Genomic DNA, 27,508 nt, shown 5'->3' on the forward strand with positions numbered 1-27,508 from the left:
ACCTATAGGATAGAAATTGTCACATCTTCTTTCTTTCCTTTGAATTATTTATTTAGTAATTCAGTAGTCAGTAGTCAGTCTATCTCCTCTTATTGGGGCAATCTGTTTTCATCAGAAACTTACCAATGAAGGTAAAAATTGAAGTAAATTCACCAAACATTAACTTTCCAATAAGCCAACCTCAGTATAAAGCATGGAAATACAAGTTTGTAGAATTTTCTGAGTCACACAGTCTGAGAAAGTTTATGGGGCTTCTATTTTCATTGGAGGTTCTGCTACTTACTAGTCAAGTGTCCTCATTTACAAAATAGGCATAATAATAGTATCTAGGAATAATGCTTGACATATAGTAAACATGCAAAGCTGTCAAGAAAGTCTCCAGTTTCCATTTGCCAATTGGTTACTTCTACTGTGGTCTTATTTCTGTCATATATCCATAACTAAGTTCTTATTTTCCTATTGTATAGCACGACTTAGCTCATTTTATGTCCTGATACCCATCAGTTGGTCAACCAATGAACTCAGAAATGATTAAAGGTGAATTTTATCTCCAATTAAAATAGAAGGATACATTGGCTTGCTAAAGTTGACACTATATTTCTATTAGTGTGACAAAATATTTGAGAAATTCATTTAAAGGAGTGGGATGTTTGGCTCACAGTTTTAGAGGTTTCAGTCCATGGTCACTTGGCCCCTGTGACTTTGAGCCTGTGTAACACAGTATGTCATTAGAACAGGAATATGTAGTGGCTGCTGGAAAGTGAAGACAGAGGAAGGGGCTAGGTCTCAGTATTTCCTGCAGAAAAGTACAGCCATAATGTTCTAACTTTCCCCTATTAGGCTCCATCTTCTACTGATCTAACTTCCTCCTACTAGGCCCCGCCTTCTACTGATCTAACTTCCTCCTACTAGGCCCCGCCTTCTACTGATCTAACTTCCTCCTACTAGGCCCCGCCTTCTACTGATCTAACTTCCTCCTACTAGGCCCCACCTTCTACTGATCTAACTTCCTCCTACTAGGACCCACCTTCTAATGATCTAACTTCTCTTACTAGGACCCACCTTCTACTGATCTAACTTCCTCCTACTAGGCCTTGCCTTGTAACTGAGATAAGAAACTGCTCCTATACAACTTCTCATCCCTCATGGTTCCCAAACAATGCCTTGTTCAGAACACTTACTGACAAATCTCTCTTGAATGGCTTCCTGAACTTTCAGAATGAAAACTGGGCTTCTCACATGCTTACATTTCCAGTACTCATTTCTGTTACCAGGGGAAGGAACTTTTTGTTTAATTTTAGGAAAAACATCTCAGTTGTTTCCAATACTATTCATGTGTCCTTAATTGGGAACTTTAATCAAACTCTGTCTATTTCTTGGATGTAGAGCATGAGTGATTAGAGTTTTGGGGCTGCAGGTAGGGGCCTCTCATACATTGGACTTGCAGGAAGAGTCACAGATGTTGAACAAGGCTCAGCATAGCCTGCCAAGGAAGAAACTAGGCAACAACTTAAATTTGGTGATCAACTCCTTTTAATATGCACACATGCAAGTGACTCTGTTATTGTTCTCTGACTTCTGTAGCACAGTTGTATTATGTGCCTTTTGCTTGTCTTTCTTTGGTGCTGGTTTGAAAAAAATTCCTTCTTGATCTGTTGATTTCTTCCTTTTGGTGAAAGATCTCAAAGTCTGGCGCACTGATCCTGGTTCCATCTTCGACATTGATCCCCTGGAAGACAATATTCAGTCTAGAAGTCTACATATGCTCTCTGGTATTACTCATGTGTTGAGTTCCTCTTCATGTATGTGGTTTTTTCTCCTGAAAATGAAGCTGCTATGAACTGCACAGGCTCATTATAGCAATGGTACCTTGTAGATTTTAAAGTTGAGAATAATCCAAAAATAAATACATTGCTTCATGAAGGTACCATTAGTTATTCATGAAAATAAAACTTGCAATAGAGCTTTTTAATAAACCCTAGATTAGTTTCTCCTAGATTCATTTAAGATGGTGTCTCAAGCTTACTTACCATAACTTTTTGTAGGTGAATATGGTTTTATATTCCTTCTGAGTTTATAAATACAGTTATTTGGATTGGATAAAACTGCTGGAACATAAAAAATTTGTTTCACGAAATATAACAGTATTTTAAAGATAGATTCAACAAATTATAACTAGGACATTATAAAGGTTTTCTATGTAGCATCATTAATATCCTACAATTAAACTGCTAAGTATTTAAAATTTATTTCTGAGTTTCTATATAATGTACAACGAATAGTTTTCCATAAGGAGCTTATTTGACTTTTAACTTAGATTGCACATATATAATTAAATCAGAAAAAAGAAAACAATGGTTTTGTATAGTGATAACATGATTTGACATTTCAGACTTTCAAACTGTGTTTAGAAAATGTGGTCTGAAAAGCTTTGATAGCTAGGCAGTTATTTTAAATAGCATAAAGGCTGTAAATATATCATTAAATTCTTTAGCCCTTGAATTTTAGTCTATAACTGTTGATTAACATAATTTTGAGTCCCCAATGAAAACTAGAGATTCGAATACTTCTGTAGTTAATTTGATCCATGTAGTTAGCCCACCATATCATTTAACTTTCTAAAAACAAAGGCAATGAATACTATATACCTCAGGATATTTGAAAGCCAATATTTATCAGCAGATGCTGTGTCTGAAAGAAACATATTCATTTTCCCAGGGTTTTCTTAGTTTGTGTTTATCTCCTAAATCCATGTTCTTATTAAAATTCAGATTTTAAATGTTTGTAAATAAGCTTCAAATTCTTTAGGTAGTGAACAGTGCATGGTAAGGTTTGGGAAGAATTGAATAGGACCGTGTAATAGCTGAGATTTGGGATTATTATAAATAAGGAATTGTTTCCCTTCCCTGTAAAACTGTTAAGTGATTTTCCTGTTTTTCAAATCACGTATTCATGTGTCTGGGTATTTCTCCTCAATAGAAAAGGCAAGTCAATATAGGAGACATCGCTCTCGATCTCATTCCAGCAGTACTTTTGGTACAGGTCTGGGAGATGACAAGTCAGAAATCTCTGAGCTCTACCCTAGCTTTTCTTGCTGCAGTGAAGTAACAAGACCATCTGATGAAGGAGGTACACACAACAGACACTTATGTCACTAGAGTGTTCCTAATGTATTTTGCACCTTTGCACAAACATTTAATTGGAGACATGATATTTAGTTTAGAAAGCTGTCTTTTACTTAAACCACTAATTTGCATTTGCATGTTATCTCCTGTGTGTGCATGTGTGTGTACGTGAGCATATGTGTTTCTTCACTGTTATCACTGCAAATGCATCTATAAGGACAGAATTGATCTTGGGATTTGTAATGTGAGTGTTTCACAGGAGTAGTACGTGATGAATCTGTATAGTCTCAGTAGAGTTTAGCATAATTTGTATCTGATTTTCATTAAGAGAGAAAAAATCAATCTATCATAATAGTTGAGTGACTGAGAGACCATTATGTATGTGTGGGCTTAAATATCAATATAAATGCATAGAATGAGTTAGATCTTACCAAAAAGAAATCAGTAATAAAATTTGGGATATGAGTTGTTTCTTTCCCCCAAATGGGAAATATTAGTCAGTGTTAATCTTTTTGCTCTACTTTATATACCCACCTTTTTCTTTCCTCCACTGAAGCTGGTGGATTGGAGATACAACTTCCAGTGGATTTCTTGGAGGTGCTAAACTGCTGAAAAAGCTGTTATTAAAGGATGGGGCAAATATTAGCCCTCTCTGTGGAAGCTGGGTGTTGAAGCAGTGAGAAAGATGTGGGGACTGAAGTCTGTAAGACCAACAAGAATACTCAGTTATATCTAGGAAAGCTGTCCTGTAGTACTTGGTTGTGTCAAACCACAGATATGGCCTTGGTGGTCAGGACACTGAGCAGAGGAAGAGACACTAGAGTTGAGTAGCAACACTTTACGGCTCTAACTCAGCATCAGTGACAAGAAGGGTATAGAATATAAGAAGAACTATCTTAAGGTGGTTTCTATTTCTTAAGCTAAAGATCATGCATTTAAATGATCTCTTTCTCCTATCTGTGAGAAAGTTCCGGAAGTGACTTTGGAATTAAGTGGTGGGCAGCTATGTGGCCATATTGTTGAGGTCTTTCTTATAAAATAGAGGATAGTCTGACTGTTAGGATAAACAATCAGTTCGTTTCCTCCAGGCAAAGGTAGAATGCTTTCTTCATTCACATTTGGTTTTCATGAACATGAATACATAAGCCTTCTCTAGCTTTGACTTTTTATCATTGTTTTAATCCATTAGATTGTCTCATCTTGCTTTGATTGCTTGATATTTTTATTCTCTGATGCGATTATTTCAGGCTTTCTTTACTTTCCAGCCTATTCACCAGTGGATTGGGCTATCAAAAGGTTTTCGTTGTTACATCTCTACTGTGTTACTTTGATTCAATTACAGAGACTTTTGTTTAAACTTTATCCAGTTGTGTTTTTGATTCTTGAATAGTATTGTTTGAAATGATCTTTATTGCCTCCGAGTATTGCATTAGTTCAACTTAATTTTCATGTGACACACAGTTTCCTTGGTGGAAATAATCCTGATGCTTTCTGCTGATTTCCCTCGGAGGTTTGCTTTCATCTTGGGGTTTGCTTTTAGTTCACTGGCTATGATATGGTCTGTCTCCCGTAATGCTTTGCATGTCCCTGGCCTCCCTTAACTTGCTGTTAGGGGTGGTGAGTGTCTCTGTGTGCTTGCAGTTGCTGCATTTGCAGTCTCAGCTAGCGTTTTTACCCTCCTCAGGTTGAACTTGTGTTCAGTTTGCCTCCAGGTGTTTTATGTGTTTCTATTTTCCTCTGGAGCATGAAAGGGAGGGTGAGGGGAATGAAAAACAGATGCACTTTTCAAAATAGACATTTTCAGTTTTTCGACCTTGTGAACTTTCCCCATTTTGCGGGGAAAGAATCCTATTGGAATGACCTTGGTCCTGCCTTCACTGACTGAAAACAAGTTTCTGAATTCCCCAGAGTTTAACCTGGCCTTGCTGTGCTGTGCTTGTAGTGCTCTGTTCCATGGCATTTGTCTTCCAAAGAGATTAGGTTGGAAGAGAAACTTCTGTATACCCTGGAACTCTTGGCCTGTTGTCCACAGGGTGTACCAATTAGGTGGCTATTTGGTATTCAGTGGTACCTGTAACTGCATCTGTTCAGTTGCCAGATACCTAATCTCTCCCCTATGTGTGGGATGCTGTGAAAAGGCATGAATAAAAAACAGGTAGTTCTTCAAAGAACTCATCAACTTCTGGTGCATGAATCAGATGCATAAAATCATTGTGCTCAGAATGGCATTGTGATGGAATATTGCTTCAGGTTATAGAGTTAGCCTAGCCAAGAAATGGATAAGGAATGTTTCAGGCTGAAGAATGGCAAAGGCATGCATAGCACATTGGTGTAGTTTGATGCCTTTTGGGCCTAGCCTCAGGGCGTTGTGGGTCTCAAAGATGGGTTTCTGAAGAACCTAAGAGCCAGAGCATGGGCGGCACTGAGACCCTCTGCAGACTCAAGGGTCAGCTGACTGTAACCTCAGCTTGCTTTCCTGAGTCTTTATGCTTCAGGAGATTTACTATTGTTTAGATCTAGAGATAAGTGGGCCTCTTCCTTGAAGGCCTAATCTACTCTGGGAGCTTTTCTAAAAATTCATTCTGTAGTAGATGAGTTAGATTCTGCCAAGAGATTTGATTCCTCAGGCCTTAAGAAAACAGGAGGGCTTCTTAACAGTCTTCTAGAGGGTCTGGTGATACAAAACAACATGGTGGATTTTACTGTGCACAGTATGATCTCTGTGATTATCAATGTTGGTCATTCATGTAAAAGAACAGAAACATCCAAACCAATGCACCTTGCTACTTTTAACAATGGCCAGATGCCAGACAAAGCATCTGACTGCAGGATGATTAGCAAGCATCTCACCCTCATGTCTGAAACCAGAATCTTTTTTCCTGTTTCTCTACCACCCTGACACCCTACTTGATCTTGTCTTAGTGTTGGCCATTTTAGCTAATGCTCATTTACCCTATTACTTGAGCAAAACCTTGAAATCAAATCCTCTCTTCCTTCTCATGCTACACGTAGAATCCATCTGTAAGACTGATGGTTGTCTCTGTCTTAAAAATGTATAGCTCCACATTTTCCACACCCAGCTTCTTTTCTGCCTCTGTCCCCCGAGAGCATCACCATCCTGTCTCATTGACCTGGTAGAGATCAGGTCCTGGACTGTGTAATTCCATTTATGTCTACACAAGTCTGGCATCACCCTACTGCCCAGACTCCCCAGTAACATTTCTGTTTTCCTGTAAGTACTTCTTCCCTCAGGGTTTTGGTTAGCCTACTTATACTATGCATCTATCTGTAGAAGTAGGAAGACAGAAAAGTCAAAGGGCCCAACAGGCTTCTGAAATCCCACCTTATATATCATGGCTTCTTTATCACCATGTTCAGGAGCCACAGAGGCTGAGTGGGGAGAGCTCAGTCAGCATGTAATTAGGGCAGGAAAGGGAGACAACACAAGAAGAGTCCCTCACAAGCTAGCTTGGGGCAAAGATCTTTGGGCTAGGTCCTCAATCCTCAGGACAACAGCCATCATTGAATGACAGATTAACCAGTCAAACAAAAAGAGAATATTACCCACAGGCATAGTGTGAGTAAAGAAAAAAACATGGATTTGTTTTGAAAGTGATAGATATGTGTTCACCAGGAGTGTCTGCAAATCCCTTTTAATCCAAATACTACCCACCAAGTCAAAGACTTTGCCTAGTGTTGGCATTCATTTTTCAGTTCATTTCTTCTTCCCACTGAAGTTTTAGGCTTTCTGACTTACACATGGCCACCTGCCCCTGCTTCAGGATTATTGGTTGTTTTTTTTTTTTTTTTTAAATCATGAGTATAATTTTAAAATGAAAAAAGGCACAGCAGTTTTCTAGAAAATTCACTCCTGGAGAAGAAAACCCTAATTTAGTGTTGGTGGAAATGTAGGTGGTGGTAGCCCTGATGGGGAGCAGTATGAAGCTCATTGCTATGCCACGCAATCTGGCAGCTGTCTTCCGAATGCACACCCAAAGAATGTGAAATAATCACCTCCTGAAACTGTCTGCATTTCCATGCTCCATGTGACATTGTTCACAGTAGCTAAGATATGGAAACAGGGGAAATATCAGTTGGCAAATAAATACAGAAAAGGAGAAATAAACCAGGGAATATTATCCAGCTTTAAAAAGGGAAATCTTGCCATTTGCCACAACACTTGGATGGATGTGAAGGGCAGTGTGCTGAGTGAAATAAACCAGACACAGACAAAAACATGGCAACATTTATCTTATATGTATTTTTTAAAATTAATAATGGGGCTTGAACTTGGAGCCTGGATGTTGTCCTTGAGCTCTTTTGCTCAAGGCTAGTGTGCTAGTGCTTTGAGCCACAGAGCCATTTCCAGTTTTCTGGTGGGTAATTAGAGATAAGAGTCTCATGGACTTTCCTGCCTGGGCTGGCTTTGAACCACAATCCTCACTTCTTAGCCTCCTGTGTGGATAGGATTATGGACATGAGCCACCAGAACCCTGCCTATAAAAAATATTTTTCAAAGAGTTCAAATTCTCAGAGATGGAGAATAAAGCTGCAGTTTCCAGGGATAGGAAGAGAGTGGAAGTTATTCAGAATGAACAAATCTAGAGAACTAGTGTATAACATGAAGACTCTAGTTAATAGAATTGTACTTGGGATTCCTGTTAATAAATAGTCATACTCTATTTATGCTCTTATATATATACAAGTGTGGGATGACAGATATGTTACTCTGCATCTTTCTTGCAATCATTTTTCTATCTCTATATATCCTCTAACATCATGTTTTAAACCTTAAATACACACAAGAATTAGTTTTTTTATTTATTATATATTTTTTCTTTTTATTATTATCTTAAAGTAGTTGCCTGAAAGAGTTGCCATTTAATAAACCAGTTTATGAATCCATCTTGATCACTGTCACCCCTTCTACATTCTCACCCATCCCTCCCTCCCCTTACTCTGAGTTTTGTAGGATTTGCATTGGATTCTTAAATTGCATTTTCTCCTCTTCTCTTCATTCATCTACTCCTCCTCTCACCTTGACCCCACTCACCCTTTTTTGAGTACCTGATTCCCGGTGGTTTATTTTGCTGAAATTTGATTTTGACTTTCTAAGGAATTAAAATATTTGAGTTCCCCCTTGAATCTACCATATTTCAGTTAGCACATTTGTATAACTTGCATATTACCTAATATTGACTTACAAATTTATAAGCGCAATCTAGCTTCCACATATAAGAGAAAACACACATCCCTTGTTTCTCTGGGCCTGGCTTACTTCATCTAACATAATTTTTTCCAGATATTTCCATTTCTTTGCAAATGGTACACTATCATTCTAATGAATAAGTAAAATTCCTTTGTGTGTGTGTGTGTGTGTGTGTGTGTGTGTGTGTGTGTGTGTGTGTGTATACCACATTTTCTTGACCCATTCATCCATTGAGGGGCATTTGGACTGAAAACCAAACACACTTCAGATTTAGAGCTGTCCGTTTTCATGTAAAGTAAACATTGTGAGCTTTTCTATTTTAGGCGGTACTTTATTTTTATAATTGCTGATTAGTAACTTCAACCTCATCCCTCTCCTCAAATCCAATTTATTCCTAATCTGACTTTTCTAAAGAAAATACTTTCAAGTACTAAGTCTCAATTGTGTATGTGAATTATTTCAAGGTTGTCATTGACAAGTTTGTTAACTATCAAAAAAAAGTGGTGTTAATGGTCAACAGGAAAATGAATTACAATTCCTTTATAATGTGAAATCCAGTTAGCAGGCTATCACACGAGTATATTTAACCATCTGTCTGGCACATACAGTCTACAAAAAGCACATGTTATAAATTGTGTGAAAATTTGAGTTCTATTGTTACCCAAGAAAAAGTGTCAGGTTTGTGATTGAATTTGAACTCTTTAGAGGAACTCATATTTCTCATTCTCAGTAGGAATGGAATGAAAGAAACATCTTTAGCTTTCTCTTCTGAGTGTTAAGTTGGATACAGGATCAAATACTAATGAATAGCATTTGTCCCTGGAAGCACATGTGTCTTTCATTGATATGCCAATATCGAATCAAAGCGTCCTGGATGCCTATGAGGAAGAAACATCTGACACTTAAAGTAGCAAACAATAAAACATTTAAAGTGTATTTCCTGTGAGGCTGACAGGATTGGGAGAAACAGGTTTGAGTGCCAGAAAGGATATAAATGTGGCCATAGCATATGTGTACAGTGAGAAGACTTTTGGGAAAAAGCTTTATAAAATGCGAAGTGGCATGCATGTAAAGAGATTCTCTCAGTTTTCATCTTCTTGGCATGAAAATGGATACAGGAGCATTGAGTTTTATGCATCGAAATTTATGCCCAGGCTTGGATGGCTAACTGGATGTATATGTTTACATATCTATGAGACTTTAAAGGGGGATGATATTACCCCTGCAGTGACAAATTTCCCTACTTTTCTCCCACTTTCCATTTCAACATGGTGCCCATTGTCCTCTTAGGCTTCCATGCCTCAGGATTAGTGAGTCATGGGAATTGGAGCCTGGCATTATAGGACCTCTAAAATTTCCATGGTTGGAAATGATACCCTACCAGAAGTGGAAGTATTTTATTGCGTTTTAGTGTTTTTGTTTGGCCCTCATCTCAGTTTATCTGGGTTCTTTTCTTCTTGCCTTAGGGCCATGTTTCCCATTCTTTGTTCTCTACTTTAATCCCTGGCCTGCTCACAGTACATTTTCCAGACCTTCTAGTCCTTGCTGGTTCTTGATTGGTACCATACACTATCTGTTGGGCCCAAGTGTACTATTTGGCTGTCTGTCTTGCTTTTCCCTAGTTCCTATCTGCATATCCTTAAAAATTATACACATTTGATCATAATGGCTAGTTTCTGTGACTGTCCCTATCTAAAGTGACTCTTCATACCCCTTGTTTTTTCCAGTCCTAGCCCAACTAAGAGGGACTTCGTCGGATGCAGATGGTCAATTACACATTAATTTTCTCATACTTTTCCACTTTTACTTCATGTCAGGGACATGAACATTGAGCTGTGTTTCCATGTGGTGTTTCCTGTGGCTTGTTATTAAGGGTATCCAGTATAAAACTGTATTTGGGAATTCATGGATTGCATTAGTTCCTAAGAGTCTGTATTTTAATCCAAAAGTTCAAGAAAAATCAAGGATATAGTCCAGGCTTTATTCTTTTTAAAATGCATTATACACACATTGCCAGGTGCTGGTGGCTCCTGCCTGTAATCCTAGCCACTCAGAAAACTGAGGTCTGAGGATCCCAGTTCAAAGCCAAGCCAAGTAAGAAAGTCAGTGAAACTCTTATCTCCAGTTAACCACCCCAACATCACAAGTAGAGCTGTGGCACAAGTGGTTTGTTCCAGTCTTGAATGTAAAAGCTAAGAGACATTACCCAGGCCCTGACAATCCATCCCATGCATTGTCCAGTATTTATAGACTATTTTCTGTAATAGCATAATAAGAATTTCTTTCATCATGCTGGAATAACAGGTCTTCATAGAAAAGATCGATTCATCTAACATTGCAGTAGTATTCACTAAGGAAATTGGGGTTTGTTATAGGCTGGGGCTTTAGTCATGGTATAATTTGAGTCTGCAAGTTCCTCGTAGTAACTTGGGTTACACAGAGAAAATAGCATATTTGTATACCTATCATGCTTACATTCTCCATTGCTTTAATCTTATAAAACTGCCCCTCACCCCCACCACATAGTTCTTTTTAGGAAACTATATATCCATATGGTGCATTATTTCTTTTTTTTTTGTTCTGTTTTTGGGAATAGTGCACCCACACGGATGTATACACAGATGTACACCCTCTGGACTTGCTGCAACAAGAACATCATGAAAGACTGTAATTCTGGGAAGGAATTCATTTCTCTTCTGCAGTCATGATCCTGCTTATGTTGGTGGTTTGAATTTTTCTAGTCACAAATCAAGGACTCCTATTCTGTCTTAGATAACTGAAATGAGAAAAGAAAGCTTGAGAAGTCAGAAACATTGTGAGTTGAAATTCAGATCCTGCATCTAGGAGCCAATTGGTTATATTACTTTCAAACAGAGCAGTGGGATTTCTTACATTAGAAGATAACCTATTATACTTAAACCATACTATGCTGAGATCAGTTCTGTCAGAGAACATTCACAGAGTTATCTTTTTTTCCTAGAGAAAACCCACTTAGTGTTGGAATCAAAATGTACTGCTTTTCTGCACTCGTGGAACTAGTCAAATTTCACCGGCAAAGTCATTCAAATTAGAGCTAAGATATCTTAATAATATTGAGGAATATTTTGGAGATTTATGATAACATTCTAGAAGTACTTAAGCAAAAAGTGAGATTCTATATCAAAAACAACCAGAGAATACAGAGATGGAGGTATGAATACCTGCTTAGTAAGCATGAGATCCTACTTACTACGTAATAGTACATAAATGAAATATTAAATGTGATGTGTATATCTCTGTAATTTAGAAAGTACAAGGACTGTATACATTCTTTTGCAATTGACAAATGATAATCTTGAAATATCCAATTTAGTTAATTTTCACTTTAAGCAATTTTATCAACTTGATTATTTAAAAGTTGGGAAAAAATGATTAGATCATCTCCTGGATTTGCTTGCATTTGCAGCTAAATTCTTAATACTAAATTCTCAATACATCTTTGGTAACAGTGTTTTCATACCTCCTTGTTTTCATGCCCATTCAGAAGAAGGATGATTCTCAGGTAGTTCTGGACAAAGTGACCTTAAAGATTGTTAGGTGTCATCATTATGGGGGGTTCAAGTTACTCTAGGGGATGCCCTACTGAACATAGCCTGGAAGTTATGCACACAGGATACTGATCATTGCCCAACATAAAATACCGTGGTATTTGCAATGGGGAGAGGAAACAAGGCTCTCCGTTCCCTGTCTTTCTTCCTTCCCCTCTTCGTTATCCTTCCCTCCATCTTGCCAGAGACTTGGAAGACTCCAAAAGGACTCACATCCATCTAAAAGCCCAGAGTGGTACCACTTTATATGGTTTGAGTTTGCTTTTCCCAAAGTTCATTCCTTCCAGCGATGTTCTGGCACATTTTATCAACTACATTCACACACATAATTCCTGTTGCATTTATCCCTTGAGGCTGCCCGCCCATCTCTAAATCAAGGTCAACAGAGTACCCAATGCCTGTATGACAAGGCGTCTCCTCCAGCAATTAAACACCTTTCCTTTCGCTTTTCTCTTCATGTCACTTCTGTCTGCCTCTAGGAGGGGATCTGCTTGTCAGTCTTCTAATCAGGACCTCATCAGTCCTGGAAGCTTCTCTGCGCTCCAGATTGCAGTGCCTTTACACTTCTGGAATCCATAGTGGCTAAGTGGAAATTGATCTTACACTATCTTCTCATTTCTCCCACAATTATTTTGGTTTAGTGTAGTCAAAAGTTTGGGCAATGGACTCAGATTGTTGGCACTAAATCCTGGCTCCCACCTTGCTGTGATAATTTGACTGAATTACTTTATGTCACTGATCTGCATGTTCTCTCTGTGAAGTGAAGATTATGGTGAAAATTGCATTCACTAAATCAAGTGACGTGTTTAGTAAGGGCCAGACACATTGAGTAGGGGAACTGGATGCCCCAAATTGCCTGAGACTAAGGTGTTCCTGGGAAATCCGACCTTTAGCACTGAAATTAGGCAAGGCGATGTCAAGCTAAGTTGGTACTTCTACATGTAAGCATTTAATTTGTATTATGTAGCTTCTCTTGGGTGCATATCTTCTATCTTCTCAGCAGCAGAGTCTTATGGCACAGCTTTGCTCCACATTATCATTCACAGGGGTACATACCTGGCTTAATTAGTTTTACATATATTACATTTTCTTAAAAGAGACTGCAGAAAAGCTAAATCAAAGGTCAACAAAACCACCAGGAAATGAGTATTTGAAAGGGGTAAGATGGGGTCAAGGGGAGGTGGGTAGATGAAGAGAAGACAAGAGAAGAAAGGGAAGAAAACACAGTTGAAAATTCAATGCATATCCTACAAAATTAGGAAAAGTGAGGGAAGGGGACAGTTGGGAGGGAGGGATGAGAATATTCGAAGGTGTGACATGGACCAAGACCCACTGTGTTCATAAACTGCTTTGTTGAATGACAACTCCTTTGTACAACTACTTAAAGATAAAAATAATTGAAAGAAGAGACTGCAGGGTCGCACAATACTGATATTAATGTACCTAGCGTCAAAGAAATGTTCATTGAATGATTAAAGTAATAATTTTTGGGTATGTTTTATTTAGTGCCAGTCCTGGGGCTTGAAGCCAGGGCCTGGGCACTATCCTGAGCTTGTTTGTCTCAAGGCTATTACTCTACCACTTGAGCCATTATGCCACTTCCAGCTTTTTCTGGAAAGTCTCACAGTCTTTCCTGCCCATGCTGGCTTTGAACCATGATCCTCTGATCTCAGCCTCTTGAGTAGCTAGGATTACAGGCATGAGCCACCAGCACCCAGCTGATTTTTACCACAATAAAGAGATTTGCAATTTTAAATTAATGTTAGGATTAGAGAAGTCAGATGAAGAATATATTTCCTTTTGAACTATGTTGTAACTCCTCTGCACATCATCTTTACAATAACAATAAATATATTTTTAAAAAGAAATAAGAAAAAAAAGTTAATGAAATATTGCTATTATCACAGTTATATTACGTATTAAAGTATATATTACAGTAACAGTAATGAAATTTAGCTAAAAATAGAAAACACATAGATAACATGGGAGTATAGAAGGAGAAAACTAATGGCTAGGAACAGCATTGGGTTGAGAGATAACTTTCAAATTTGCATATATATCATTGCCTGGCTTGCTGTTCCTCTCATATGGTGACTAATTGTGCTATGATCACCCTCTCCCAACGTGGAGTCCAGGCCTGCTTGGTGTATTGTATACGCATTTGCTTAGTATGAGTCATTGAGTTCAATCATTGGTGCTGCCCCAAACAAAACAAAACAAACAAGCAAACAAAAGAAATGCAGTTGTGATAACTCATACCTGTAATTTCAGCTACTTGAGAAAGGATCATAATTCAAGGCCAGCCAGGCAAATGTTATATGACCTCAGCTTAATAATTTAACACTCTGTGTAGTGATTCAAGCTTATACTACCGGCTACATAAAGGACTAGTTAGGAGGTTCCATCGACCCTAAAGCAAGAAGGGCTACTAAAGGCATGGCTCAAGTGGCATAGCACTTGCCTAGCAAGTACAAGGCGCCTTGTCAAAAACCCAGTATTGCCAACAACAATAAGAAGACAAAACAAAAAACACCTTCCTCCTCCAAACAAACTAAAACCTAAAAATAAATCGATAAATAATAATTTGCCTTTGTCTTTTCTGCAGGGAAAAGGAAAAGCATTTTCTATACAGCTAAGAAATCTCTTAGGCTAAGAAGTGAATTCTTATTGAATTAGTTGTTGACAATGTGGATGTGGTTCTTATTCATGGAGTGTGGGGAGATTTATGCATCGTGGGCACTCATGGCTCTGCCATACAACTCAACGACATGTTTCAAAGCTGTTTGAACAAGACTGTCACGTTTTGGTTTGGCCTTACCAATCAGCAATTCTACCTCCCTTCTGCATGGTACAGATAACTCATTATTCAACAAGCACTTTCAAACATTACTCTCCTAAATGCCCTGTCTCTCAGCACTTCCCCTCTGATCATCTAAATAGACTCCTTCTAAAACTAAAGCACAAACAAAACCTTATTGAGGTCTTTGACATGCATTAGCTGCCAAAGCTTTTAAAGTGTTAGAAAATAATGACCATCTTTTCTTTGTACCCTGTACTCTTTATTGGAATATTTCTGAAGGATGATTTTCTCCATGTTCTGATTTAATAAATTGTAGGTCTCTGAGGTCTTCTGAGAAAGATTCTCGAATTATTTTCTCAATTAATGTTATATCTACAGTGAATAATGCCTTTTTTTTTTTAGCAAGTCGACTTGGGCCAGCTATTGTGGGGCCTTTTAAACTTGCTCCCTGTTTTAATTCTTGGAATCTATACTGTGCCTTCTAGCAAAGAACTTGTTGTGTTGCAGTATTGGTCTCTGGTTGGAAGTAATACAAAGTAGGGATCACAATTACTGGAGACAGTTGTGATAGTAAAGGAGCAATGTACAAAGCTCCATTGACAAAAGGGAGCTTAAACAATCCTTATTCTATTTCTCTGCCCCTCCCACCATCCCCCCAGACCCCGTGTGGGGACATCCTCCATCTTGGATTTCTTCCCTCTTGATTCACTTACTTTAATCTTTACCTATTAAAACACATGCCTGCCCTTTTCTAGTTTCTGTTTTTTTTTTTTAAATTCTGTTAAAAAATGTTACTTTTAACCAAATGCAAGTAGCTCATACCTGTAAGCCTAGCGTATTAGGAAGCTGAGATTGAAGGATTATAATTCGTAGCCAACCCAGGTAGAAAATTCTCAAGACTCTCTCCCTAATTAGCCAGCAAAAAATTAGACTGGAAGTATATCTCAAGTGGTCATGTACCAGTTGTGGAACAAGTGTGAGACCCTGTGTTCAAGCCTCAGTACTGGTAAAAATAAAATCAGAAACAAGAAGGAAAAACGTTGTCTTTTTACTTTTTTCATCTTGTGTTTGAGCAAAAAGCTCACACCATGGTTCCACCTTAACTATTCACTTCTTCATTTTAGTTTTATCTTCTTCTCCATTTAAGAACAAACTTTTAATAGAGGATATTAGGATTGGCTGTTTGTGAAAGACCTTTATTGTGCAGCAGAAGAGATATTTTTTTTTTTTTTGTGAAAATTCCGTACAGAGGGGTTACAATTACATGGGCAAGATAATGAGTACATTTCTTATCAAGCATTGTAGCCTCCTCCTTTGTTTCCCCTTCCCATCCTTTCCCCCCCTTCCTCCCCCCACCCCCCGCCAAAGTTGTAAAGTTCGTTTTTTGACATAACAACTTGTACATCTGCTTGTTGCAATGGGTCCACCTGTATCCCTATTGAAACAATTTGTTTTTCCCCTTCCCCTCCACAAATCATACCAACATCAAATACAGTGAAAGCAGGGGTTATACCGTGGGGGAGGGACATACTAAACAACATAGAAATCATCTTATAAATATGTTAGAAACAGTTGCATGAAAGAAAAAAAATTGAATACTTATCTTGGGGTTCATTCCCCTACCATCACCTTATCTGACTGTTTTTCTGGTTGACTCAGATATACACTAGTTATTGCAAATAAGGGAAACCATGGGACCTATGTTTCTTTGGGCTTGGCTTACTTCACTTAATATAATTTTTTTCCAAGTCTTTCCATTTCCTAACAAATGGGGCAATATCATTCTTTCTGATGGAGGCATAGAATTCCATTGTGTATATATACCACATTTTCTTGATCCATTCATCTACTGAGGGGCATCTGGGTTGGTTCCATCTCTTAGCTATGGTAAATAATGCTGCAATAAACGTAGTTGTGCTGGTAGCTTTAGTGTGGTCTTGTTTGTAAACATTTGGGTAGATGCCCAAAAGTGGGATTGCTGGGTCATAGAGGAGCTCTATGTGGAGTCTTTTGAGGAACCTCCATACTACTTTCCAAAGTGGTTGAACAAGTTTACACTCCCACCAACAATGCAGTAAGGTTCCCTTCTGTCCACATTCCCTCCAGCATCTGTTGTTATTAGAGTTCTTGATTTTTGCCATTCTAACTGGGGTGAGGTGGTATCTCGATGTTGTTTTGATTCGCATTTCTTTTATGGCCAGAGAAGTTGAGCATTTCTTCATATGTCTATTGGCTATCCTTCTTTCCTCTTCAGAGAAGTTCTCTCTAAGTCTCTAGCCCACTTATTTATTGGGCAGTTGTTTCTTTGAGGATTTGTTGTTGGGGGATTTAATTTTTTTGAGTTCCAGGTATATTTTAGATATGACCCTTGTCGATTATATGACTAGTGGAGATCTTCTCCCAATCCGTGGGCTTTCTATTGATCTTGCTAGCTATGTCCTTTGCCATGCAGAAGCTCTGCAATTTCATGCAATCCCATTTGTTCAGCCTTTCTTTGATTTGTTGTGTTTCTGAGTCTCTATTTAGAAAATTTAGGCCTGTGCCAAGGAGACGTAGGGTTTCTCATATTCTATCCTGTAGACATGTTGGTATTATAAGCATCATAGGTCATTCCAAATAGAGCTTGAAATGTGTGTTACTTTGGTCCACTTCTGGCCCTTGGATCAATAAGTCTCAGCAATGTGAAATGAAAGTTGTATTGCACTTCTGTGTTTTGTTATTGCCTTAGGATAACAAAACCTTTTGAAAAAATTTAATGTTATGGAAATAAAAACAAACCCTCAAACTCGGTGGTTAGAAAAACTATTGAACTTTTATCATCATCCATCAGAACTTACACTGATGAAGTCTGACTACTGATTTAATAAAAGAGCACTGTGTCCTTTTCTCTATAAGATGTCCTCAATTGTTGCAAAGTTAGCCTAACATCTTGCTTTTGCAAGAACAGTTTGAAGTCTAAATTTCATGGAAGAAATCTCATAGAAGAGAAGTTAGCTTTCAATTGAGTTTATCAGAACCTGGATTTTTCAAAGCTATCACTGTAAATTTCCTTTTGCTTGTTTTGTCCAAGTTTCAAAAAATTATGCTTCTTAATCATCATTCTTCATTATTAATATTCATGTCTCTTTTAAAATTGGTGTTCACTTTTACTGAATTGTTTCCTCTGGGCTCTTAGTTATGGTTTTCATATCCCTAATAGGAACCTCCTAAAAATTCTTATATTACACCAGGTATAAAGTAGATAGCAAGGTTGTCTAGCCTCGGTGGAACTTTGGTTAAGTAATTCAGGGAAATGAGATGGTGAAACGTGATGAGAGACCATGGGTACTGAATGCACTGTACTTATTGTGCAGTGGCCGCTTCTCAACTCCCTACCCTGATTTCCACTGCACACCTGCTTTGGACCAACATCTTCTTACCTTTTCTTATTCAATTGGCAGTAGCTACTGAATCTCTCTGAAGGGTGGATTTGAGCGCTTGAACACATTAAAAAATACCCAACTTTTGCCGGGCGCTGGTGGCTCACGCCTGTAAACCTAGTTACTCAGGAGGCTGAGGTCTGAGGATCACGGTTCACAGCCAGCCTGGGAAGGAAAATCCATGAGACTCTTATCTCCAATTAATCACCAGAAAACCGGAAGTGGACCTGTGGCTCAAAGTGGTAGGTTGCTAGCCTTGAGTGAAAAAGCTCAGGGGCAGCACCTAAGACCTGAGTTCAAGCTCCATGACTGACAAAAAAATAAAACCCAAGAAACCAAAACAGATTCCAAAGGCCCAAGAGAGAAGAATGATAAGTAACATTCTTCAGTTATCAATACTTATGGGCACAAAATTGGGATAGTGCTGTACAAATGAAAGCATAAAGATATCACAGACTCTGGGACTGCATAATTTCATTGTCCTTTTCTGAAAGATTTTCCCCCCAACCTATTTTAAGCCCTTTGTACTTAACTTAATACATAAAAATGTAAGATTCATAGTATTGGTTAGAATTCGTTTATTTTCCTTTAAACAAATGAATAGAGACATTTGTATTCTTTGAAATTTTTAAATAGACTCAAATTAATTAATGGAGAAATGACTAGTTTCAATGGTTAGAAACAAGCTTAGGACTAGCAATGTAGGGTATATGGCCCAAAGCATTGATCTAGGCATTTAATTGGAAAAGCCCTGCACATCCAGTCATTTTTGTTTAATTGGGGAAAGGGCCAGTGGCTGAAGCCCATTGTGACTCTGGGAGAGCAAGCATGCTGTCATTCCTGTCGTGCTGGTATGCCTTGAACTTGGTGGACAGCCATGACTTCTCATAGAGGTCAGGGAGACTTACTCTGTGACTGCAGTGTACTCAGCTTCATATGAGCGCATGAGTGTTTTGAGTTGAAGGAGAGAATAAGAGAAGGATCAGCACTTCTAGCATCTCATACAGAAAAGCCCCTTCCACTCAGCTGGAACAACATAGATATTTATGAAAATTTCATTATTTCTTCCTTCATGAGTGGCTTTCAAAAATATCCTTGACATCTCTTGACATTAAATATTTAATTGAGTTGGTAATTTTAAAATACAGCTGTTTTCAGAAGCGTTTGATGTTTAATCATGGTTTAATAATGAAAATACATTCCAACCCAGTAAAGGTATTGGGAAATTCTCTTTAATGCCATATAAAAACAGAAAATAAAATTTGTAACAACATTGTAATATAAATGCACTCAAGAACTACTAGATGAAGGTCCCATTCAACCTAATGTCATTATTAATCAGGACAACACAGTAATGTATTATAACTTTCTGATTATTAAACTATTTTAAAATATTGATGATCATTAGTGTAAGTTGCCATTTACTAAATATTAACTGTTTATAACACTCAAGAATTTAATCTGCTTCTTTCATCATAAAACTGTCCTGAATAAATCAATCAGTTATAAGTAAACAAATTGTCAAACTATTATGGACTTAATAGTACATGAATTATACAGCTTTAATGAATTATATAATTATTCAAAATGTAATAAAGGGTATACTACTAAATTACCTTTTGCTTATAGCTCATGTTTCTGGTTATGAATGCTAAAACATAGAAACAAACATCCAAGTATACATGATTTTTGATTGTGTGTGTGTGCTTAATCTAGCTTTCTTGTTGGTTTCTGAGGAAATCAGAGTTTAGTATAACAGAAATTATGTCTTTTGAATGTCTTAATTAGAAGTAAGGATGTCACAGCTGAATGAACACCATTTTTGTTTTTATTGTTAACATGGAAAGCTGGTTATGAAATTCTTTGAGTGGTCTATTTTGTTAGATTTTAATGAAAAAATACCCTGAACTCATTTACTTAGTCTTCATTATAATCAAAATGAAAAGTAGAATTCTTATGCTCCAATCAAGTTTTCTTCAACAGGTACAGACTTTTCATTGACTGTTGAACAAAATATATTTCTAAAGGAAGGTTCTGTTTACCATCTTTGTTAACACTCAGTTAACTGCCACTAAATACCCATTATGTAATGATAAGCACTCTGTGTAAACAGCGATATTTTCTCACTGATTGGGAAATCCAATTAAATCTCTTTCAACTCCAGTTTATACTTTAGCAAATGTCTTAGAAGAACGATGTGGATAAAACAACCCATGACTGGGATTTTTTTTTTTTATTTTGTTGCATTGTTTGGTTGTGTTGTTTTTATGTAACATCTATAATAGGGCAATAAAATTATTTGTAAAAATAGAACTGCATGATAAATGGATTTTCTATCATGTCTTTAATTACTGTGACTTGGACTAATATAGTGCTTGTTTGCAGTAGAGTTCCTCACATTCCAACTGCTGCTGAAGAGGTAGAAGCCTGGCAGCATGGCTTCATGGTGAAGGGATGGGAAGGATTACTAGGAGGCAATTTTAAGGACTCTATGTGTGTATGTTCTGTATGCAGCACCTGTCCTTCCTGGAGCTTATCAGCAGAGCCATTCCCAAGGCTATGGGTACATGCATCAGACCAGTATGTCATCCATGAGGTCAATGCAGCACTCACCAAATCTAGTAAGTATGGGTTTGAAATGTTCCTTTAGGCCAGAAGTATAGCTCAGTGGTAGAGCACTTGCTTAGAGCTCTGAGTTCAATCTCCAGCACTGGGGGGAAAAAGTGTCCTTTCTTGTCTCATCTTCCCATTTTGCCACAAGAATGTAAGTACATGTAGCATACTGCTGAATTGCCATTGACTGTTTTGTCTAGGGATAAGTGATTGCCTGTTGCTATTTATATAGCCTCTTCAGAAGAAGTAAAAACCTTACAGGGGTGAAGAGTCGAGAAAAGAAAATATTAATAAGAATTAAACCAAACAATAAGAAGTATAAGACATATTCTAGTACATTTTTTATGATCGGTGTTAGCCAACTATGATTTTAATTTTGCTCTACAAAGCTTCAGATATTTGATGGATGCTAGTCATATGGTCTACAGAAGTCTAAATGTTCTCAACACAAAAGTATGATGGATTTCTGAGGTGGTAGATCTGCTCATTACCTGACTGATCATTACCCATTGCATACATGTATTGAGGTGCTACATTATACCCCGTAAATTTGTGCAATTACTGTGCGCCTATTAAAATATTAATAAACTATCCATTTTAAAATATCAAATTCCCTTCATAGGAAATCTTGAAATACTGATTTATTCCTTCAGTGTCATATTTGAAAGCAACCCATGGAAACATCTAGTCTCATTATGTTTTGCTTCTCCTGGCTCTGTCCTGGCCCTTGGCTTTTATTGAACACTTAGATATAAATGACTCTTCACAACTGTAAAGTATCTTCAATGACTCCAAGGCTCTTTTTGTTCTAGCCACTTTCCTCAGTCAACAAATACTCTTGCCTCTGAGACTCACTGATGGTTAATATTAGCTAAATTCTTAGCCTTCATAATAACCAGTGTAGGAAAATTCAATTAAAATTTTCTCATTACAAGATTTTAAAAAATAAGTACTTCAACATTCAGAACGTTTATATATACATATATATTGCCTTTTTAAAGGTCACTGTGATAGGTGAAACTATCAAGCATATTATGATTTTTTAATTCTGTCTTGCATATTTTAAGAGGAAACAAGGATTATGGATATCTGTTTAGGAAACAGTCATTTTTCAATGCTTGGAGGACCAGGGACTAAGAGCCAATGGGATTGGGACCTGTCTGTCAGTATGGCAGGTCTTATTCTCTGAAGAATATGAGACGGGAGAATCGACTAATCTAAGCTTTCTTGAGTGAATCTGAAGCCTCAGTGGGGGTATGAGGAAAGGCTGACTTTGCTATTTTAAAGTGGAGTCGTTGTCAGATGAGCCATTGTATGTATTCTTTTCATCATTCTCTTTCCTACCAATTCTAAAGTATGCCCTTATTTGTACTCTAACACTCCAATACTATCTCTTTTCTTGACTAAAATGAAACTTGAGATCAGGACAGTGAGATGCGAGGCTCTGGTTGAACAGATTTCCAAAAATAGACCTGCTTTAAAAACCTTCCAGATGTTTGATCCTGTGTTGATTTACCGGAACTGGAACTGGTCACGGTGACTATGTTGATAGTCAACGACCCAATCCTTTCTTTCTTTTCTCAGAGGACCTACCGAGCCATGTACGACTACAGTGCCCAGGATGAAGATGAGGTCTCCTTCCGGGATGGTGACTACATCGTCAATGTGCAGCCCATTGATGACGGCTGGATGTACGGCACCGTGCAGAGGACGGGGAGGACGGGCATGCTCCCGGCGAATTACATCGAGTTTGTGAATTAATTCTTCCCTCTTGCCCTTTGAGCTTTATTCTAATGTATTCTACACTTAATCTTTTTAAAAGATAGAAAATACTTTTAAGACAACTTGGCAATTATTTTACAATAACATACACCCTTCCTTTGACAACTAGACACGCAGGTACCAGGAAAAAGGAATGACTTCTGGACTGAAAAACAGCAGCATTTTCAGTAATTCCTGTAAATCATTAGGTCTGGAGACCTGGTGCTGCTAATTGTGTTTGTGGTTTCCTTTGATTGGCTATTGAACCCTTCTGGGAAATGTATTTTTGTAGACTTTAATAGAGATGTTGACTGTCCCCTCAATGTAACACGTGTATGAATCTTCATAGCTGTCACTACAAGTCACTGAAATCCAAATCTCTTAACTCAGTAACACAGCTGATAACTAAAAAAAAAACAAAAACAAAAACTGTTGAGCTTTTGGCTCATTAGGCAATTTCTAACACTGGTAAAAATTGCCTAATCTAATAAATATAAGCAATGGCAGAATGAGTCTGGGTAAAATTATATTGACTGATGGCCTTAGGGGACCAAACAGGAAATATCCTTGTTCCCTAGGCCAACTGGGTCTATTTCTTTCTCATCTGTACCACAGTGTATCCTATTCTCCACTTACATTCTGTGGATCGAAACACATGCTTGGTTCCACAGAATGTTAAGACCAAATAACTTCACAGCTATTCTTGCAAAGGGCAAAAATTGATGTCATCTGTATTATTTCCCTAGTAGCCTTTGCCCTGTTGCATGTCACGTGGGTTCAAGCTTCTGTAACATAGGCAGTTTCCTTGCCTGTTGCTGTTATTAATGCCAGCAGTGTGGCTCCTATCTCCAAGCCCTTTCCTCTAGTTGCCAGCTCATCAGGAAAACCTATTTTGAAAAGTTGCTTGAGATTTTCCTGCTGTATTGCACTCTAGTTTTGAAGGACTAACACTTTAGAAGAAATACACATATACTCTAGTAAATAAGTGATTTAGGTATTTACTGAAGAGTTTTTGTTGACTTCTTGCCGCCGTTGATTTAAAAGTGAAGGAAAGATCATAAAACCCAGTGATAAAATGAGATACAGAACATACTGGTCACAACTTGGGTAAACACAAGTTGAGTCCACAGGAAGTTGGCACCACTGTTTTCTTTTGGAAAACAGTATTGGGACTCTGGAAGAGAAATCTAGCCACTAAAGACTAGTGAATGAAGAAACTTCCTTTCCATTTTCTGGTTTTTGTTTCTAAAGCATCTTTAGGGGATGAGATAGGAATATCAGCAGAGATTGCCCAGTTTAGACTCAAAGGCCATTCACACACACACGCGCGCGCACACACACACACACACACACACACACACACAGAGAAAAGAAATGGTTGTTGTGTTTTGAGTGTCTTTGTAATCATCTGGTGGATTTCCAGCCACATGTATACACATTCAGTCCTTGCTTGTAAAATGTCACCCCCATTTTTTCCTGATGTCCCATGGCAACTCTGCTGCCATTCTGATTGTGCCCTGTATCATGACTTACAGCAGGGTAGCATTTATGAAGGATGTGATTATAGCAATGCACTGAGAAAAGCAGTTACAAAAATGCACTAAGATGTAGGGATCTTGGAGATATCTACTGTTTATGATATATTCAAGAAAACATGATATATGTTTATGATATATTCATAAAACATCCTGCAAAACACTTCCTATTGAAAGGTAACTAATCCAAAAGCCATTCACATTTTTGAACAGTTAGTACATACTGTTGAATATCTTTAGTTTCAGATATTAGGTTAACACAGCAAAAGAAGCTTTATTACACTTAGCTGTGGCTATATGAAATTGAAAAGACAAAAATTTAGGGGAATAACTAGTATTTTTGGAAAGGGTTTAACAAATTACAGCATACTAAGCCTAGCCCATTTCCATCATTTAAAAGACTAGTGGTGACTGAATCGATTGACTCCGTATTTAATGCTTGCACACAGACTTACAAATTGAACTTGTAATAAGTTTGCAAAAATCTGTGCATCCTAAACAAGGACAGTAAGTCTGCTCACTTTTGGTTAAGTATGTCTTTCTGTTTCCCCAAACTATTTTCTTGTGTGTGTGTGTGTGTGTGTGTGTGTGTGTGTGTGTGTGTGTGTGTGTATGTGTTTCTTTATAAAAAGAGTAGTTGTTGATTAAAATTTGGACTAATTATAGGACAGGTACAATTTTTGACAAATAGAACATGTATAGGAAGCTCAAAAGAAGCCAATTTGTAATTAGGAAACTTAACATAAAGTAGCAGTTGATATTTCATGCTTTTTCTCATTAGCTGATTTCAAGATCACATTCACTGGATATCAGAGTCGCCACACATTTAGGAAATAAGTATCCTAAAACCTTAAGTAAGCTTCATATAAATGCAAAGCAAGATGTTTCTGCTTCATGACTTGTGGGATTAATAGCAGACCAGAATTCAACTAGGAGGCACTTATTTTTAAATAAAGACAGGCTGAACAGGACATTGCATGTTCTGGAGGCTGCAAGTTTGATAGTGTTGGTGTTGTTTCTAATACTTGTCAGGACATTAAATATCTCAGCAAAATAAAGGAAACAGATGCGTCATACCAAAGTCAGCATCACTTAACATATAAAGATATTCTTGAACACCTTTTCACTTTCCAAATGCCTCCTGTCCAACTTCACTTTGGCTATTGCATACATAACAGATAAAGCATACATAACACTGACAGCTAAGGAAGAATTTGAAGACAAGCCTTTTAGAAATTGAAGTTAAAGAAGACTATGTAAATGCCAAGCAGAGGTCACGCACCTGCTTCTGAAATTCGATACGTTCTCCTGTCTGACCAAAGCACAAAAAAGGAGTTTGGCACACTTTTAAAAGGTTCTGAATACAAAACTGTGCGTGGATCATATTACTGTTAAAGCAAGCATAGCAACAGAATATGTTGCTTTTCTTGTAAGCTTTTGTAGTAGAAGTTTTTTTAAAAAAACGAATTCTTGTTCTCTAGAAAGCTTTCTATTTCTAATTTATGGCAAAATAAATTCTTTGTGTCCTGTTACAGTTTGCACATCTGCAGTGTAGCCCAGTTTGAAGTCTTTATCTGGTGTGGGCTCTCCATGAAACCCCTAGATCTTGCCATGCCTTCCATCCTCCATAGACCATACAAGAATTTGAAGCACAATTTCCATAAGCATCTTGCATGAATGCTGATGAAGTGAGGCAGCCCCTTTCTTGCTACTTGGTACATTGCTTGAAGATGACGAAGATGCACTTTTGCCAGTTTTAGTACAGTCTTCCTTTCCCTCACCTTCTCTGTACTAAAGTTTAGAATGCTCTAAGAATTAGAAAGATTTTTTTCAAAACAGAAATTGAAGAGGTGCCCTTCCTTTTTTTAGTTTCTTCTATCTTTAGTGGAATGTATTCAGTGAAAAGAGAAAGACAATGGCTGTGATCTTAAATAGCATACCCCTATTAAACTGGATAGAGTTTATACCAAACTTATGATATAGGTAGATCAAAAAGCAGGTGCCTTTTTAATTAACCTTTTTATCATTATGGTCTTGGAAAGAAAACCAAGCAAGCAAGCTTCTGCCTATCCTAGAGTGATATTTTATTATACATAATTGGTATTTTTGTGGTGGGAAGGTGAGATTCCCTTGACAGGTATTATAGGTGATAACTGATTGTATTTTCCCTCTTAAAGATTTAAGGCTTTAGAAAATGTGGACTTCTTCCATCTATTTCTGGAAGGTTCTTTGGGGATTTATATATAGTTGACATGTATAAATAGTAACTTTAGGAATGGAATTTAAAGTACCTATTCTAAGATAGAATTATTGTGTTAATGAGGCTGAATTCACCTACATAAATGAGCTTTACTTTATGTTAATTATACGTTAGCTTTTGCTTCTTATAATCTGAGATGTGGCTAGATAGTGATTGTGTTGGGTCACATGGCCAATGACAATATATCTTTAGTTAAATAGGAAGCTATGTAAACGAACTTAAGGGTGCTAAAATGGAAGTGTTTTTCTGAAGTGTTCACGCCCATTAGGACTGTTTTTAAGCATCTAACTGTCAACTATTGGAAATTAAAAAAAAAAAAAAAAAGCCAAGGCATCATATGAGGCTATGTGAATGTCATCTCAAGATGCTTACACTATTAGATCCCACAGGTCTGGATGGATCCATGGGCAGATTTCCTTCCCAGTTGTCTCTCTGACTTCAGTATATTCATGGAAACTTTATCTGCTTTTTTGTGTTTGCTATATAGTATCCAGTTTGCATAGTGTATACATTACTGTAATCCAGTTGCTGTTAAGAATGATTTGCTTTCCAGGAGAAAGGGACATCTGCATTGCAGTCCCATTCTTTTGTGTTCGTACAATGAACTGCTGAACATTTTGGAAGCAGCACCCAGTGTGTAGCAGGCATGATGTGCATAGAACTGTTGGTATTTGGCCAATGATAAAACTGCAAATTTGAATCATTGTAAAGTCTGACTCTGTTTACTTCCAAATATGTAGAACTGTGCTTGATGCTTAATTTCTAAAACCGTATGAGCTGGGAGAGCTTACCAGTTTTGAAGGGAACACTTAATGTTTTTCAAAGGAATGGGGCTTACAGAATGATACGATGTGATGAATAGAATGTGGCTTTTGTTATGCAAATTGTTAACACCAGCTATTAAAATATATTTTAGTAGAAATGCTTTAATTCATTTTTTCCCCTCTACACTGTGAATCTTTAAGCCTTGGTAGATAAGAGGAACGAACATTGTACCACACAAAGTACTAACCTATGCAAACGAGTTTATGTGTTAGTAGATGTCACAGTAAGTGTCGGGTAATACATTATCCTCATATAAAATACAGTGGTTGGGCACTAAAATAACACAGGAAGCCTAACACCTCACGTATTCCCTGTATTCACTAACAAACTCTTCAAGGCTACCATTGTCATTACTGTTTGTACTGAAGTAGAAG

The 27,508-nt window shown here is 37.5% G+C and overlaps 1 protein-coding gene across 4 annotated transcripts in view; it reads left to right on the forward strand.

The window, feature by feature from the left end:
- Positions 1-27,239, forward strand: part of Nebl (nebulette) — a 327,581-nt gene extending 300,342 nt beyond the window's left edge. For 2 of the 4 annotated variants that reach the window (XM_042686264.1, XM_042686265.1), the window contains 4 exons: positions 1,680-1,772; positions 2,980-3,129; positions 20,655-20,761; positions 22,338-27,239. In XM_042686264.1, the coding sequence (XP_042542198.1) occupies positions 1,680-1,772; positions 2,980-3,129; positions 20,655-20,761; positions 22,338-22,514 (527 nt within the window). In that variant the 3' untranslated portion in view covers positions 22,515-27,239. The remainder of the gene's footprint in view (positions 1-1,679; positions 1,773-2,979; positions 3,130-20,654; positions 20,762-22,337) is intronic. The other 2 variants (XM_042686266.1, XM_042686263.1) reach the window with 2 other exon arrangements.
- The last annotated feature ends 269 nt before the right edge of the window (positions 27,240-27,508 follow it).

The sequence above is a fragment of the Dipodomys spectabilis genome, unplaced genomic scaffold (assembly GCF_019054845.1).
Source record: "Dipodomys spectabilis isolate Male_0828 unplaced genomic scaffold, ASM1905484v1 ptg000096l, whole genome shotgun sequence".
Taxonomy (NCBI): domain Eukaryota; kingdom Metazoa; phylum Chordata; class Mammalia; order Rodentia; family Heteromyidae; genus Dipodomys; species Dipodomys spectabilis.